The following is a 17,224-nucleotide window of genomic DNA, read 5'->3' as shown; positions in this document are numbered from 1 at the left end:
GTCCGAAAATGACTAAGGCTAGATGAACACACCATCCCAGGGGGAGAAACTTTTTGTTCTAGTTTTGCTTTCTAGTTATTCCAGAACAGGTTTGCAGTGCTGCCACCGAGCATCCCTTATCAACAAAGAAGAGGAGGTTAAAGGTGTAGAAGAGAAATTTATACCTTATATGGATCAAAAGCTCAGGTCAGGGAACCAGATTGTCTTAAAAGGGTTGTGGCAAGTACAGGTCAAAACTGGAATTAAATTCTCCATGAGTCCAACCCTTTATGTAGCCAAGGTTGGTTTTTATTGTTGTTGCCTTGTTTTATTGGTTTCTTTTAAAGTTTAGACTTTTTTTTAAGATGGGTCCTTTCATTTTTTTACTGACATGTTTACTGGATTTACATAAGTTTGCAAATGGAATATATACTTGTTTTCATAGTCTTTTTATCCTTCTCTTCCTTCCCTGGCTCGTGCCTCCTCCTCCCCCAACCCACAATGGCATGCCCTCCCCAACACACATAACACAAGCTTCACCCCATATGGCCACATTTTTAAAGACATTAGAGGAAGAGAAGCCTATTAAAGGACATATTGACATGTGGGGACTTAATGCTTCCAAATCTGGTGTTTTTATGGCATGTTACTGTTTTTTTTCTAAAGCTCAATCATAAAATCTTGAATTGGAAGACTTACTACAGTCTTTAGTCTGCATCTTAATAGGACCAAATAGAGACATTGAGACAAGAGCAGAGATGAGATCTTTTGTTCTGGAGGCAGATATTTTTTTGGAGGACAATGCAGGTTCACTACAGGGGTGCCTAGCTGGCTCAGTCAGTGAAGCAGGCAACTCTTGATCTCGGGGTAGTGAGTTTGGGCCACATGTCGGTTGTAGAAATTACTTTTAAAAATTTTGTTAGTTAAAAAAAAAAAGCAAGTTCACATGTGACTTGGTACTACTGTTGCAGACGGTAACATGGGGACAGACCTTCCTGTGGGCTCAACTTCAGCAAAATGCCAAGAGAGAGCTTTCAGCAGCTTCACCAGAGAGCACCAGTCGTCTGAGTGATATGCATTGCCCAACTCCTGGGGCACCATTCACTTTGTACTCCCCTGGAATGGTGTCCTTGAAACTAGGCAATGAGTTGGTCCTAGCAGAAGGCCAGTCTGAATCAGCAAAATATCTAAAGTCTCTTGAAGAAATAAACCAATGCTCTATTTCTGAAGAAATAAACAAATGCTCTTTTCAGGAATCAGACAACTTTTTCTGTAAAAAGCCAGATAGCCAAATATGGACTTTGCCGGCCGTAGAGTTGCTATTGCAACCACTAAACTCTGCTGTTGGAGAATGAAAGCAGCCATAGACAAATACATAAATGAATGGATATGGCTGTGTTCCAATAAAACTTTATTTTCAAAAACAAATAGTGGGCCAAATCCATAGTTTGCTGATCCCTGCTCTAAACAACGATCGAAAGTGACATTTAGTAATAATAGCCGACAGCCGTTGAACAGTTATAATGAACCAGACTTTGGTAATCTAAGACCGTTTATGTGATTAGTGCCCCCATTTTGTAGATGAGGAAACTGGCTCAGAGTTAAGAAACTTACCCAAGGCCACACAGCTCATTAGTAAGATTCACACTCAAATCGAATTCCAGAACCTAAGCTGAATCATTATTACTGTATGCCTTTGCACCCACTGAGAATGGAGCACTAGTAAGCTCCTGGCTTCAGAGAGAGAGCTCAGTGTGATGGCATCAGTGTGCACCGACATGATAATCAGTGCTGAGCATGTTCAAGGTCACTGCCTCCTGGAAGGTAGACCGTGAAGAGTCATAGATCTTTTGTCTCAGGGGATCTGGAGGTGATGACCCTTGCTGGTGGGGGAGGTTTGGGGAAGGAGAGAGAACTCAGAGGCTGAAGCCAGCAACTCCACCTGCCTGATATCTGTGGCACCAGCATGTTCCTGACCATCACGATAGTCACTACTCTGAATCGAGCCTCCTCCCTGCTCACCAGGATACCTGCACCAACTCCTAACTGGCCTATTGCAGGTTCCCCTCCTCGGCTCTACCCTTCCATGCTGCAGAGAGCTCCCCATCATGATGCTTCAACCTCCAGCAGCCCCATGTAGGGGCCCCATTCCAGTGTCATGCAGGCTTTCCCCCTCCAGCTAACCCCCTCTCCAGCCACCCCACCCACCCCACTCACACAGAACCTCTCACAGGAAGACCAGGGCGTTTCAGACAAAAGAACCAGCACCTACAAAGGTCTGGAGGGAAAAAAATCACAACTCAGCCAGAGACTCGGGAGTGGCTAAGCATTAACAAGTCCATGTGTGTGTTTGGGGAGTAGTCAGGCCAAACTCGGGAAAGACCTTGAATGTCAAGCAAAGGAGTTTGGCTAGATTTATCACCCAGGTGATGGGGAGTCACAGGAAAATCGTGAACCAGGGGTGACATGATGCGGTCACTCCCCTGACCCAGCCCCTCAGCTCTTCCAGCTGCTTCCTCTGTCTGACGTCCCTTCTCCCCAGTGGCCTCCAGCAACACCTCCGTGAAGCCACCTCATCACCTCCCCGCACCCTCTTGGATTCATCCAATGCAAGTCTGCCTCTCCTCCCAACCTTCTGGGCCCCTGGAGGGCAACACCGGTGTCTGTCCTTCTCTGCATCTCCGATGCCCAGCACAGGACCTGGCACGGAGTGGGTGCTCGGGGCATGTTTTCTTAGGCCGTCATCATCGACCAGAGCTTATGGGGCATTTTTTCTCTGCCAGGCCTCAGCCAGGCACTAAGAATACAGTGATGAGCAAAACCAAGTCGCACGGAGTTCACAGCCCAGAAGGGAGGAGAGACACAAACCAAATGATCACACAAATAAATGTGAAGTTGCAACTGTCATTGGGGCTCCAAAGGCAATGAGTGTGGCCATAAACTCCAGTGACTGTCCCCCAGCCTTGTAGCGAGGACAAGGAGAAGAAGGTGTGTGCCCCGAAGGGTTTGGGGGCTGTCAGATGAGGAGGGTAAGAAGCTACAGCAACAGGAGTCCCATGGGAAGTAGGACCCGAGCCCTGGGCAGGAGGCAGGGACCTTGACCTTACAGTGCCACTTTCTCCTGGCTTCTTCCTGAGGCTCATTCATTCATTCCCCAAACATTCTCCAGGAAGGTCTGAGAGCCAGCCTCTGTACAAGGCGCCAGGGCACAGAGGGGAGACTAGTTGGTCCCTACCTCCACACTGACCGGAACATGGCTGCAGCCCGCACCCTGTGCAGGGCATGCCTGGGATCCCTGAGGAGCAGCTGCTCGGGCTCAGTGTTGAGGTCAGGGTAGGGGGGTACCAGCAGGAAGGTGGGAGAAGGACCTTCCAGGGTCAGGCACAGTGTGGGCACGTGCCTGGGGGCTCAAACAGCCCCGGGGGAGCATTAAGTAGAGAGGGCCCCTTCCAGCCTGTCCTCCACGTCCTGAGCTCCTTGGGCAAGTCTTCCTTTTGCCCCACTTCCTTAAGGCTAGCAGGGAGTTGCCTAGTTCCCCAGAGGGCAAGGGCTAAGTAGGATTTCTGCAAAGCATCAGGGGTTCCCTGGATGCCTCTGGAAAATCTCAAAGAGGCGGCTTTGCCAGTGCCCAGCCCCCACATAAAGCAGTTTTGGTGGATTTGATCTCTTTGGCAGGAACTCAGCAATATTTTCCTGTTCTTTTACAATTCGGCAACACAGAGGCCTCTTGAGTTTCTATTTCTCCTTTTAAAATGGCTTTAATCATTAAAAGCTGGACCTGGTGATATTTCTTAAGCTTCTGCCTCAGTTTTGTTTGTTTTTCTATAGTGTCTTCCAGAACGACTTCATCACGTTAGCTGTTGGGGGAGGAGGCACATAACCGGGCCATGAATGAAACACAGGTTATCTTCGGAGCTGGCCGTGTTTGTCCCCAGGCCAGTCCCTGTCAAATAGACATAAAATGGGGTGGGAGTTTCACCATGTAATTAAGACATCCCAGGCTGCAAAGAGGGATGGAAATTATATTTCTTTTTTTTTTTTTAATATTCCTTCACCTCAATTGGATCCATCAAACTTTTAAGTGCCTACTGCCTGCCAGGCCCTGCCAGGTGCTGAGGATGCACAAAAAAATAAAATCAGCTTCCCTTCTGTCAGGGGCTCCCCAGTTTCTTGAGGAGGATAGAATAAAACTCTATAGCATCTGGTCGCTATAGCGTCTGGTCGGTGCTGTACGTGTCTGAGGGTGTGGACTTTGGAGAAAGGCAGAGCTTGGTTCAAATCTGGACTTCACCTCATACTAGCTGTATGACATTGAGCAAGTTATTTAGCCCCTCACAAACCTCAGTTTCTTCATCCATAAAATGGGAATAATTAGGGGCGCTTGGGTGGCTCAATCAGTTGAGCGTCCGACTCTTGGTTTTGGCTCAGGTCATGATCTCGGGGTCGTGAGTTCAAGCCCCGTGTCGGGCTCCGCAGTCAGCGTGGAGTCTAGTTGAGATCCTCTTTCTCCTCTTGCCTCCTCTGCTCGTACTCTCTCTCTCTCTCTGTGTGTCTAAAATAAATAAATCTTTTTTTTTAATGGGAATAATAATAGTATCTGCCTTTATTAGAGATAATATATGTAACCCATTAATCAGCCTAGAGGCAGGCACAGAGTACGTGTTCACTAAATAGTAGCTGTTCTTCTCCTTGTTCTCCTAATAGTAGTAACTATGACTTCTCTGGCTAAGTATGTGAACAAAGTGCTATAGGAGTAATTAATTCTCCTGTGGGAGTTAGAGGGGACTTCGTGGAGGAAGTGACAAGGATCTGGATCTTTAAAGATCATTAGGAGTTTGCCAGACATAAAGAATAGAATGTCTCAGACAACAGAACTGGCACCTAGAAAGGCCTGGGGGTGGGAGTTTGGGTGGGACGGTGAAAGTCACAGCAGGTCCAGAAACTAGGAGTCCTCAAACCTAAGTAAGTGCACATATGTGTCTGGGGAGTGGTCCAGCCAAGCTCATGAGAGGCCTTGAATGCCAAGCAAAGGAGTGTGGCTGGATTTCTCCTGTGGGTGTTGGAGAGTCTCGAGAGATTCTGAAACCCCTGAGCCCGCCCCTTAGCTGCTGGTGGGGAAGCTCTCTCACGTCTGCTGCCTTCTGGCCCTTCCCTCCCTGCAGATCATCAAGGACCAGAAGCTGCTGGTGATTGTTGGGGGCATGCTGCTGATCGACTTGTGCATCCTGATTTGCTGGCAGGCTGTAGATCCTCTGAGGAGGACGGTGGAGAGGTACAGCATGGAGGTAAGTGCCCACGGCGGCAGGAGGGAGGCCCGCGGGGACGCTGCTCCCAGACATTCTGGGACAGGGAGGCAGCACGTCGCCCTGACCGCCCCCAGGGCGCTGCTTAAGACGAAATCAAGGTTGTTCCAGGGGAATCTTCACAGCTCCACATGGGCCCACAATCCCCATCAGAAACTCCTCATTTAGTTCTGTTTTGTTCCATTTGAGACACATTCCAGAAAAGCCAAATAGAAAGTCTTCACTCCTGGGGAAAACACAGTGAAAGAATTGTCTAGTGATATTAATATATGCAGAAATAAGAAATGTTAGGCCATTTAAATGAGTATATTTTCTGCCCGTTGTCAAAGCCACCATTTATAGGATTCATCCATCCAGAAATACATTGAGTTTCAACCTCCTTTTAAGCAAGTTCCCTAAGGAGTGCTACTCGGGAGTAAACATTCTGGTAGCTCCTTCTAGTTACTATGTGATTTTCGAAGTGAGGAGTTCTGTTAAAATAAAGAACCTTACATAAAATTACATAAAAGTATATATTTTAACAGTCTTGCGTTCGGCCTTACCCTCTACTCACACTGGTCTTCCCAGGATGCTCCAGATTAGGGAAGTTCAAGACCCTTTGGAAGTTGTGGTTTTGTTGCCTTGCTCTTAGAACAGTTAAACTTGCCTTCATGGGAGAGGGCCGGGCTTGAACGGTGTGCGCCGTGCATCCTGATCTCCATATGGTGTAGCAAATTCTACCGAGAGAACCGGTGTCCGCATTATTAGAGAAATCTTTTTGTGGAATGTAGTGTGGATTCTTAAGCTAATGTGGAAATGGTCATTTTACACACTGGGGACAGAGGTTTTTACCCTTCTGGACAAGATGGTTTTCTAGCAAATAAGAAGCCCAGCTTCATTTGCAGGGGAACAGATAGAGGGTTTACCCAGCACAGGGAGAAGTCAGGAAGCCAGTGCCGGGGCAGAGAATGCCCCTTCCTGCCCGCGCAGATGTAGGAGACAGCCTTAGGGCCGGGGCCTCTGTCTCCCAGCCTTCAGCCTCACTTTGGGAGGGAGCAGGACTCCAGGCAGGCATGGCCAGGACTGCCGAGGAGGAAGGCCCAGACGCGGGCTGTACCCGTGGGCCGAGGGGGCAGGAGGTCACTGGGGCAGACAGGCTCCAGAGGGGAGGTGACGCCTGGTCAGTACTTATGACCCACAGTTGGCAAAGGAGCTGTCCTGCCCCACCCCACTCCACCCTGGAGACCTCCTCTTCCACCGCCAGGAGTTGGAAATCCGGACGGGGTGTCAATAGGAGGAAGAACTGTCATGGCTAGGTGGGCCTCTGGGCTAGGGAGGCCCGGGGGTTGCTCATCACCAACCCTAACGCCGATAACCGCAACAGCAATGGTGGTGGTAGGCAGTTCTGCACGTTAACTCACGGAATCCTCACAGTAACTGTGCCGCAGGGGCCCCCCCCTTAGCCCCATTTTAATGATGAGCAAACAGAAGCCCAAAGAGATTCTTTAAGTGACCCAAGGCTACCTAGCAGGTTAGTGGCAACACCACTAACTATCCTCTCACACACTCCCCTCCCTGCCTTTCAGCACACAGATGGCGCTTTGCAGTTTTTAGGGCCTCTCACAGACCTTGGCCGTGGGCACAGATCTGTGAAGTGGGCAGGGAAGTGCTTTCACTTTGTGCAGGTGAGGGCTCGGGTTAGAGCGCCGGCCAGACCGAAGGCCCAGGATGTCAGGGAGGGAGAAAGCGAGGCGCGCAGAGCCGGCCTGAAGAACTGGAGCTGGGCGGGTGGACGGAGGCCAGACCCGTCTGCTGGCTCGCAGCCTCGCCGGGGTGGGGTGGCTGGGGAGACGAGCCGCTGCCACCTCCACTCAAGGTTAAGGTGGAGGCCAAGTCTGCACCAGGGGTCCCCCACACTCTGGCTGTGGCACGGAGAGGCCGCAGGGCTGGCGTCGGCCTGAGTCAGCAGACTCCGGGAAGTGGACCCGGGAAGCCAGTCCCCCTGGACCCTTTAAAGGAGATCAACCTTGTGCAGTCGGATTAGTGTAAGTGACAGTTTGCTATCACTGACCTTACCTTTCTTCCTTCCTTTCTGAAGTAAGTGCGGAGGCTCTCGGTGGCTCTGTGCAGAGAACCCTGGCCCATGCGCCACCTTCCAGGGCAACGGGTCTCAAACAGAGGAGCCGAGGGGGGCCATGGAAATGCCCCACTGCGTAGATGAGGAAACTGAGTCTGGGGAGGGGACGTTCCTGCCAAGGGGCATCCAGACTTTCCAAGGTGAGGCCTGGAGGACAGCCAGCTCCCTGGCTTTCAGCCCAGACACTCTGTCTCAGTTTCCCTCCAGGTATCTGCTGAGATTTCTCTGTGAACCTTTTCTGGCCTGCTCCTCTTTTCCTCCTCTTATTTTTAGGGTTGCCCTGTCATGCTGTTGCCATGGCAGCAGAACCCTTTGCTTTGTCGACCTTATTGTCGTTTTCCCACCAAGCAGCACCAGGCAGCCAGTTGATTTCTCTCCGACCCTCCTCCGTCGGACACGGTGTGGTGGTTGAACAGTATGCCCAGGGGATGAGGTGTCCTAAATTGTCCTTCAAGGGGCTGTTTTGTCCAGGGCCCCCAGTGAGAGAGAAAGTCTCTGCTTGGGGGAGAAGTGATCAAAGACCTTTGTGGTCTGTCCCTAACCCCCCCCCCCCCCCCCGACCTTGGACGCATTTGGTTGCTCTGGACGCTCTGGACGCTCTGAACATCTCAGGATTCTAGTCATAGGCCTTGCTCTGTGTTACGCTTTCCGGCCTTTGCCCATGCTGTTCCCCCTTCCAGAACATTCTCTGACAAGTAAATGAACTTCAGTTCCAGGCCCCTGGGTTATCTCTACAGGGATGTGTCCCTGAGTTCGCTGGCTCCACCAGATTTAAGCTCTTGTTCCTCCCCACTGCTGTGCCTAGCTTCCCGACTCCTCTGTTGGGACACTTAGCGTGCTGTTCAGCTCGCCGCGTGCATCCCTGCCCCTGCCCTCACTGGACCGCCAGCTTCTCCAGGACAGAACCACGTCACAGAGACCCCCCCCAAACACACACTGCCCAGCCAGCACCCCTGCACATGTCTTCCGCTGGGGAGACAGAGGCAAGCACAGGAGCCCTGGCCCCCGATCTCATGGCACCCACAGGCTAGTTGGGGGGCAGATAGTAAACACACAGACAAATAAGCGGGAGCACTTTAGATCGCGTAGATTCTGTTAGCGGTTAGAAGTAAATAGGATGAAGAGTTGGCAAATAACGGGAAGGACCCATGGAGGAGATTCTCCCGGTGAGAGTGCGTGCAAGTGTCCAGAGAATGAAAATCTGATTCTGGAGTCCTATTGGAGATATCCCAGCTCTGCACCCTCACTCATTTCCATGCAATAAATATTTATATAGCACTTGTTATATGCCAGGTACTATTCTGAATGTGTAATATGTATCATTTTTTAAAATGTATACTTAATAGGCTTTGTTGCTTAGGGCAGGTTTTGGTTTACAGGAAAAATTAACAGAAAGCACAGAGAGTTTCCATATACACCCCACTCCATACCCCACAGTTTCTTCTATTATTAACATCTTGCATTGTGTAGTGCATTTGTTACAATTGATGAACCAATATTGATTCATTATTATTTACTAAAGTCCATAATTTATGGCTAGGTGGGGTTCACTCTTTCTGTTGCACATTCCGTAGGTTTTGCCAAATGCAAAAGTCATGTATCCGCCATTACAGTGTCATACAGAAGGGTTTCACTGTCCTAAATGCCCTCAATACTCCACCAGCCCCTGGCAACCACTGAGCTTTTTGTTGTCACCATAGTTTTGCCCTTTCCAAAATATAGTTGGCATCATATGCTAGGTAGCCTTTTCAGACTGATGTCTTCAACTTAGCAATACGAACTGAAGGTTCCTTCGTGTCTTTTCGTGGCATGATCGCTCATCTCTTTTTAGCACTGAATAATATTCCATTGTATGGATGGACCACAGTTTATCTGTTGCCCATCAGAGGACATCTTGGTTGCTTCCAAGTTTTGGCAATTATGAATAAAGCTGCTATAACCATTTTTGTGTAGGGTTTTGTGTGGACATAAGTTTTCAACTCATTTGGGTAAATAAGTAAGAGCACCATCACTAGATCATATGCAAAATCTATATTTAGCTTTGTAAGAAACTGCCAAACTGTCTTGCAAATGGCTCTACCATTTTGCATTCCCATCAGCAGTGAATGAGAATTTCTGTTGCTCAGCATCCTCATCAGCATTTGGTGTTGTCAGTGTTCTGGATTTTAGCTATTGTACAGGTACGAAGTGATATCAGATTTCTATTTTAATCCACATTTCCTTGATGATGTGTGATGTGGCACACCTTTTCATGTGCTTATTTGCCATCTTCTTTAGTGAGGTGTCTGTTTAAGTCCTTTACTTGCTTTTTAATTAGATTGTCTTCTTATTGTTGAGTTTTAAAAGTTCTTTGTATATTTTGGATGCAAGTCTTTTATCAAACACGTTTTGTGAACCTTTGCTCTCAGTCTGTATCTTGTTTTTTCATTCTTTTAACATGGTCTTTTGCAAAACACAAATTGTTTATTTTAATGAAGTCCAACCTATCTTTCTTTTTCTTCTGTTGAGCATGTTTTCAGTGCCACGTGTAAACACTCATTTCCAAGCTCAAGGTCACCTAGATTTTCTTCTGTTATCTTTCAGAAGTTTTAGAGCTTTGCATTTTACATTCAGGTCTATGGTCCATTTTGAGTTAACTTCTGTGAAAAGATACAAGGTCATTTTCTAGATTCATTTTTATGCATGTGAATGTCTAGTTGTTCCAGTACCATTTATCAAAAATACTATTCTTTCTCCATTGCCTTTGTGTCTTTGTCATAGATCAGTCGACTATATTTGTATGGGTCTATTTCTGGACTCTCTATTCTGTTCCATTCATCTATTTGTCTGTTCTTTTGCCAATACCACATTGTTCTGATTACTGTAGGTTTATAGTAAGTCTGGAAGTCAAATATGTCCGCTTTCCAACTTTATTCTTCTTCAATATTGTATTGGCTATTCTGGGCCTTTTGCCTCTCCACATAAACTTTAGAATCAGTTTGTTAAATGCCTTGCTGGGATTTTGTTTGGGATTGTGTTGAATCTATAGACCAAGTTGAAAAGAACGGATATCTTAACAGTATTGAATCTTCCTATCCATGAACATGGAATGTGTCCCCATTTATTTAGATCTTCTCTGGTTTCTTTTATCTGAGTTTTGTAGATCTCCTCACATAGATCTTATACATATTTTGCTAGATTTATACCTAAGAATTTTATTTAGCTTTTGGTAAAAATGCAAATGGTGTTGCATCTTTAATTTCAAATTCCAGTCACTCATTTCTGGCATATTGGAAAGCAATTGACTTTTGTATACTAACCTATGTCCTACAACGTTGCTATATAATTGCTTATTAGTTCCAAGAGGTTTTTGTGGGTTTGTTTTGTTTTTTTTTTTTTACTCTTTGGAACTTTCTACATTGACAGTCATGTCAACTGCAAAGACATAATTTTATTTCTTCCTTCCCAAACTGTATAACTTTTATTTCCTTTTTTGTCTAATATTTGTATTAGCTAGGGCTCCAAGTACAATGTTGAATAGGAATGGTGAGAAGGGGACATTCCAACCTTATTCCCAATCTTAGAGGGAAAGCACCCACTTTCTCACTATATTAATGATGTTAGTATATTACTTTTTTCTCAAAGGGAGTGTCTGTGTGTGTGTATGAAATAGTTTGAAATAGTTCTGCTGGCCAAAGCCAAGGGTGACTTTGGGGAGGTGACAGGAAAGACAAATGAAGATGTGGTCAGAGCCTGGTTGTTAGGGACATTATGTGCTAAACAGAGGAGTTTAAACTTCAAAATTAAAGCCATTCAATCAGGGAAGTGACATGATCAAGTTTGCCCTGGCTGCATGGTGAGAACAGATGGAGGGGCGAGGCTGGAGGCCCAGAGATGGCTCAGAGATGGTTTTTGCTATAATCCAGGCAGGAGCTGATGGTGACCTAAAGCAGGGCAGTTGCAGTGGGAACAGGGAGAAATGGATGGCTTTGAGAGAGATTAAGGAAGCAGATATGACAAGACTCGGTGATTGATTGACTCTAAGGGGTGGGACAGGGAGGCAGCAAGGGCAATGCCCAGATCTCTGGGTGGTGGATGGCAGACCTGTTCACTGAGGCAGGGTGCAGAATAAGGAGCAGGTTTGGGAGGGAATGTGAGGGTCTCACTTCTGGGCAGAGGGGCTCAAAAGATTGAATACAGAGTCCTGGAACACAAGGGAGTAGTTTGTCCAGTGATAGAGATGGGGGTGGAGGGCAGTTAACACATCAAGGATGGAAGCCGTGGCAATGAGTATAGTCACCCAGGGACTGGGTGTAGTAAGAAGTGAAGATGTCCTGACTAGAGCCTGAGCAACCACAGAGCACTGATGGGGACAGAAGAAGCCTGGGAAGGGAATTTTGAAGTGGTGGTCAGGAAGGAAGGGAGTAGCCAGGAGAGAGAGCTGCCCATGCACAGTGGGCATTTGAAGGAGGGGGAGCTCTGAGACAAGTGCCACAGACCAAGGCAAGGACTGACAGGTGCACCCCCTTACTTGGCCCTGGGCTTAGTGCTCCCACACTGCATCTCAGCCCTCCCTTCCTCTGCTTTGTGGCATCTGATGGGAAGATTGGCTGTTTCTGCATTTCAGATAGAGCAGGTGTGGGTAAATCTGCCAAGTATGCTAAAAGGGGTTTTTTAACTATGATTTGTATTCTCGAGAACAAGGGAAAACACTCATTTTTGAGTACTACTCTACTAGTGGTGATGGTGAGTAGGTGTTATATACATGGGTCTGGAGTCTGGGGAAACATGTAAGCCTGAGATGGGAACTTGGATGTGGTCAAAATATAGATGGCACTGAAAACCTTGGATGAGAGCACTAAGATGGTGCTTGGATGAGGGGTGGGGCATACAGATGGAGAAGAGAAGGGGACCAAGGACAGACCCTCAGTCACTCACTCCAGTGTTTGGACATCAGGAAGGTAGGAGAGAAACAGCAAAGGACCTAGAAGGAGAAGCCACCAAGATAGGAAGAAAACCAGGTGAGTTTGGTGTCTAGGAGACCAAGTGAAGAAAGTGTTTCAAGAAGGAAGTTTTGATCAAGTGTGTCAAATGCCGCTTTTAGATCAAGTTAAGATGAAAACCAAGAATTGACACTGTGTATGTGTATTCATACACACACACCCATATGGGATTTTTTTCTTTTAAGGAAAATAATTTGAGATAATTTCCCCCTAAAGTATGAGCAGTGTGTACTAATGCTGTGAAGATAGCCTGTGAATCTAGTGGAAGGGTTGTTTGGTTTTTTTCCCCAAGCCTTCCTTCTACACCAGGCCACCTCTTACACTTCCACTTGACCGCTCTGAAATGGTTTTGAAGTGAAGAGAAAATGGCGGACAGCACTAAAGGTCGCTGAACATTGAACACCCCACAGAGCCTCAGGGCAGCCACTGAGGCAACATCCTGAGACCACCTGCCCTCCCTAAAGACATCCCCCATCTGCTCCCAGGCAGGTTGCAACAAGAGATGGAATCGTGTGCAGTCCAGTCACCCATGGGAGCCATGTGTGTGGTGTTTATTTATGGAAATGGTGGAAGGCTGTCTCCACAGGCTGCAAGCCGCCCACATCGAGAATTCCCAGCACTCTGGGTCCTGTGGCTTTCTGGCCATTTGGGCAGTAATCAAGTTAAGGGCAGTCTGGAACAGAGGGGTATTTCAAACTTCCCTCCATGTTCCATGCTTTTACCATCCTTTTTGCGGAAGCAAACCCAGGGCTTTAAAAGTCATAGACTACACTTGGCTTTGAAACTGGTGGCTTATTCCAGTATGTTTCTATGGCAACGGATATTGGAAGAGGCAAATACATAGAGTTTTAAATAATTTTAAGTCTTATCTTCTACACTCCCTCCACAGTTGCTCTGCAAAAAAAAATCCAATCATAGAGCACATACTTTCTGGAAACATCTGGTATCCTTATAAAGCTTGTCCAAGTTCCATCTCACACTATTCATTTTGAAATAAAGAGATACTGGGACGCCTGGGTGGCTCAGTCTATTAAGCGTCTGCCTTCGGCTCGGGTCCTGATCCCAGGGTCCTGGGAATTGAGTCCCGCATCCGGGTCCTTGCTCAGCAGGGAGCCTGCTTCTCCCTCTGTCTGCAGCTCCCCCTGCTTGTGCTCTCTCTCTCCTGCTCTCTCTGACAAATAAATAAATAAAATCTTAAAAAAAAAAAAAGAAAGAAACGAAATAAAGAGATACCAAAATGGCCAGGGTGAGGGTAGTGCTAAGCATCAGGGTCCACTCTGCTCTGTGGGTTGCTCACAGGTGGCCTGGTGGTCCAAAGCTTTGATGCAAAGGGTCACATTCCAAGCAATGGGTCATCACTGCCAGCCCTGGACTGTGGGACAGGTCTTTATCATCCATAGTCATCCATGGGGTCCTGGATGGCTGGGGCCCCGGCCAGATTCGAACCAACTCCAGGCAGGGGAGTGGGACCCCACGAGGACCTCTGGCAGAGTCTGCTAGCTGAGGGCTGCCCCAGTTAGCCTGACTACTCCCCGGAGACAGCTACACCATCTGAGCTTCTAGCCAGTTCGTTCTCCCGGTTCAAATCCTCCCCATCAGCTAGAGGATGAAGCCCACACTCCTTAGCAGGCCCGGAGGTCCTCAGCGTTCTGACTTCATTTGCCTCCCCATCTGTGAGCCCCTCCTTACTCCTTGTGCTCAGCTACCCTGAATGATCGGCGCTCCTCCAACACATCACACTCTCTCTTCCCCCACACCTTTGTACGTGCTATTCTTTCTACCCAGAACACTCTCCTGAGCACCCCAAAATGCCATCTTCATGCAAAAATTTCCTATTTGACCTTCAAGAGGCAGCTGGAAAGCATCTTCTCCAGGAGGCTTTGGAACATGCAGACTGCCTTGGATGTGTCTGCCTAGGCCCCTTCTCCCGTTTGGCCCCTCATTCCAGTCACAACACTGATAACTGACTGTCTGTGCACCTGGCCCCCCAGATCGGTGACCTCCTCGGAGGGCAAGGCCATCTGTGTGTCCCCAGTACCTACTCACTGGCAGGGCCTGGCTCAGAATAAGTAGTCGGTAAATATTTATTGAATAAATTGTTTCCTCCACCTGGAACTCTCTCCCCATGCCTCCATATGTCCAAATTCAACCCATCTGTCTGGGCCCATTAAGCCGGCTTCTCCAAGAAATGTCTTTGCTGAGTTGCAATTTAATTTAATATTATACTCTCACCTTTTATCAAGGGCCCACTTACGGGGCTAAAGCTGCCAATTGAAGAATGATTCAGCATCTTCTCTAAAGGACTGTTGTTCAGTTTGTGACTTAGTGCCCCTGAGATGAAGATCCACAGGCTAGATCCTTACAGAATTTAGCGCCAGGAAATGGGTTGTGCTCTCCCCATGAACTTGAATCTACTTCCTTCCTTCGATCAGGCAGTCGTAACTGAATAAGCCACTCCGTTTTCTTTTTAACCTTGGCTGCCAGAAAGTAGGAGCCAAATTCAACACTCTGGCTGCAATAACCATCTTATCTCAGGTTCCTGGAGGATTATCTCGCTTTCGATCATGTGTCTTTATTTTTAACTGTCCTGTTGTGTTTGGGCTTTTATTGTGTGCTGCCTCAGGCCCTTTGGGAGAGCAGGCAAGGTGTAAATTCCAGATTAAGTTATTAAAATGAGAATGCCGAGCAAGATTTAATTGGAATAATATGCCAGAGAAATATTTAAGGATGTCCACAGATACTCGCCTTCTGGCACGGGTCCCGGCTCAGCCCCAGCTGCAGTCAGCATTGCAGGCCCCATGTGTGGACAGACGGACTCTGCTGGCCACAGCCGCATTTCTGGAACATCTTGTATCATCAGAAGGCATCTTAGATAGATGAGAGGTTAGTCTATTTCATCTTCCTTGTCGGCTTTCCTTTTGCCTTCGGGAGGCACTTCCAGAGGCCCCTCGGGACACAAAGCAAAAGACACAGAGCCACCAAATCAGAGCACAGCCCTGAGGCTAGAAATACTCTGGTCCCTCCTGGACCAGGTGGCGCTGCTCTGGGCGGGGTGGGGGGGTGAGGGGGTATGATCTGTTTACTAGAAATTCTCAAACACCTGGAACAGAATGGCTGGAAAATTGTCTGTGATACTGGCATCTTCTGACCACTGTGTGTCTTGGTAAAACCATTCCAGTTCTTGAGCAAAAGGAGCCTTTAGATTTTGGTGATTTTTTTCCCCAACCCCACACATCCATGTCGGCAGAAACATCGGCTGTTGCACCCACAGAGACCTTCCCTCTTTTTAGTGGGGAAAATGCCAGACAACTTACTCTTCGTAATCTATGTGTCACCTGGGTGTTCCTTCAGCATTTATGGGGGGGGCGGTTGGGGAGCCACTGTGTGCCCTGCTCAGGCTCCCTTAAGGACTGCACAGGCCGGTGGGCAGGATTAGGTACACACACAGAGACATACACACGCAGGGGCTTGTCACCAACGGTATCTTCTCTCTGACACAGGCCTCCAGATTCTCGGTTTAAAGTTTAAGTGACAGTACTGAGAGACTGGGCTTCCTTTTCTAAAGTAGGAGCCAGGACTGAGTTTGGATTTAATGGCCCTCAGAGGATGAAAAAGTAAGAGAGAACCTGTTATTAGTTAGGGTGTGCGAGGTTTTGCTACGGTAGGAAAAAAACAAAAAACAAAAAAACTCTGGACTAAAAATAATACTCTTTACTCATCTGAGTACTTGTCCATCAAGAGCCAACTACAGCTTCTCCCATAGGGTCCTAACTCCAGGACTCAGCTCGTGGGGCAAAGGGAAAGAGTACATGGTAAAGCGTGCGCTGACTTTTAAAGCTCCCACTCCCGAGTATCACATGTCGTTTCCGCGCATGTTTTAGTGGGAAGAACATGTTAACAGTGCATGCCTGAGTTCAGTGGGGCAGGGAAGAGCAGTCCTACTATGTGCCTAGGGGAGAGAGAACTAGTACTGACACACAGGGTTCTCTGTATACAGTACAGTGACTATAGTACATTCTAGATGAATGAGTCTAGTACATTCCATCCAACTTCCTACTGCTGTAACAAACACTGCCCCATCCTAGAATGTGAGCTGTGCAAGGACGTGGCAGGAGGAAGTGTTGTCTTTTAGTCACTGCTGGATCCGCAGCACCTGGAAAAATGCCCGGCACGTAGTACACACTCAGCGAAGAATAATAATTGAATAATTGAATGAACTCAGCCTTAGAACAACTGTATGAGGACATCAGTGGGATATTCTCTGAGGGGTTTTGTACTAATCCTGCAGACTCTACTGCCAAACCCTCTCCTAACCCACCACTCTGTCCACCTCCACTGCTACCACCCAGGCCCAAAGCACCATCACGCTCAGTGTCTGGCCTCCCAGAAGGGGGCGCTATGAGGCAAGGCCGCTGTCGACACCGTGCACAAGAGGTATGATGAAGTGGAAGGCACTGAGTTGTTGTTTATTGTTGTTATCACAAGTTTCTAAGCGGGCTCCCTGCTCCCACTCGTTGTCACTTGCAAGCCATTCTCCACACAGCAGAGAGATTCATGTTTGATGGTTTATTTTGAGATGTAATTCAGATGCATAAAATTCAGTTTTAAAATGTATGCCACGGTGGCTTTTAATACATTCATAAGACTGTGTGAACATGCCCACTATCTAATTCCAGAACTATTTCATCATCCCCAGAATAAAACCCTCTCCTTTGGCCCATCACCCCAGATTTCCCCTTCCCTCCAGCCCCTGGCAACCACTCATCTACTTTGTATTTCATGGATTTGCCTGCTCTGGACAGGTCACATCAGTGGGATCGTACAACACGCGGCCTTTTGGGTCT

The 17,224-nt window shown here is 47.6% G+C and overlaps 1 protein-coding gene across 1 annotated transcript in view; it reads left to right on the top strand.

Annotated features, from left to right (window-relative positions):
• GABBR2 (gamma-aminobutyric acid type B receptor subunit 2) overlaps positions 1-17,224 on the top strand; it is a 339,457-nt gene that overhangs the window by 279,354 nt on the left and 42,879 nt on the right. The window contains exon 13 of the mRNA XM_032418347.1: positions 5,142-5,264. Within this exon, the coding sequence (XP_032274238.1) occupies positions 5,142-5,264 (123 nt within the window). The remainder of the gene's footprint in view (positions 1-5,141; positions 5,265-17,224) is intronic.

This window comes from Phoca vitulina, unplaced genomic scaffold (genome assembly GCF_004348235.1).
Source record: "Phoca vitulina isolate PV1807 unplaced genomic scaffold, GSC_HSeal_1.0 scaffold21, whole genome shotgun sequence".
NCBI lineage: Eukaryota > Metazoa > Chordata > Mammalia > Carnivora > Phocidae > Phoca > Phoca vitulina.
The sequence above is the reverse complement of the archived record's forward strand: the minus strand, read 5'-3'. Positions and strand labels throughout refer to the sequence as shown.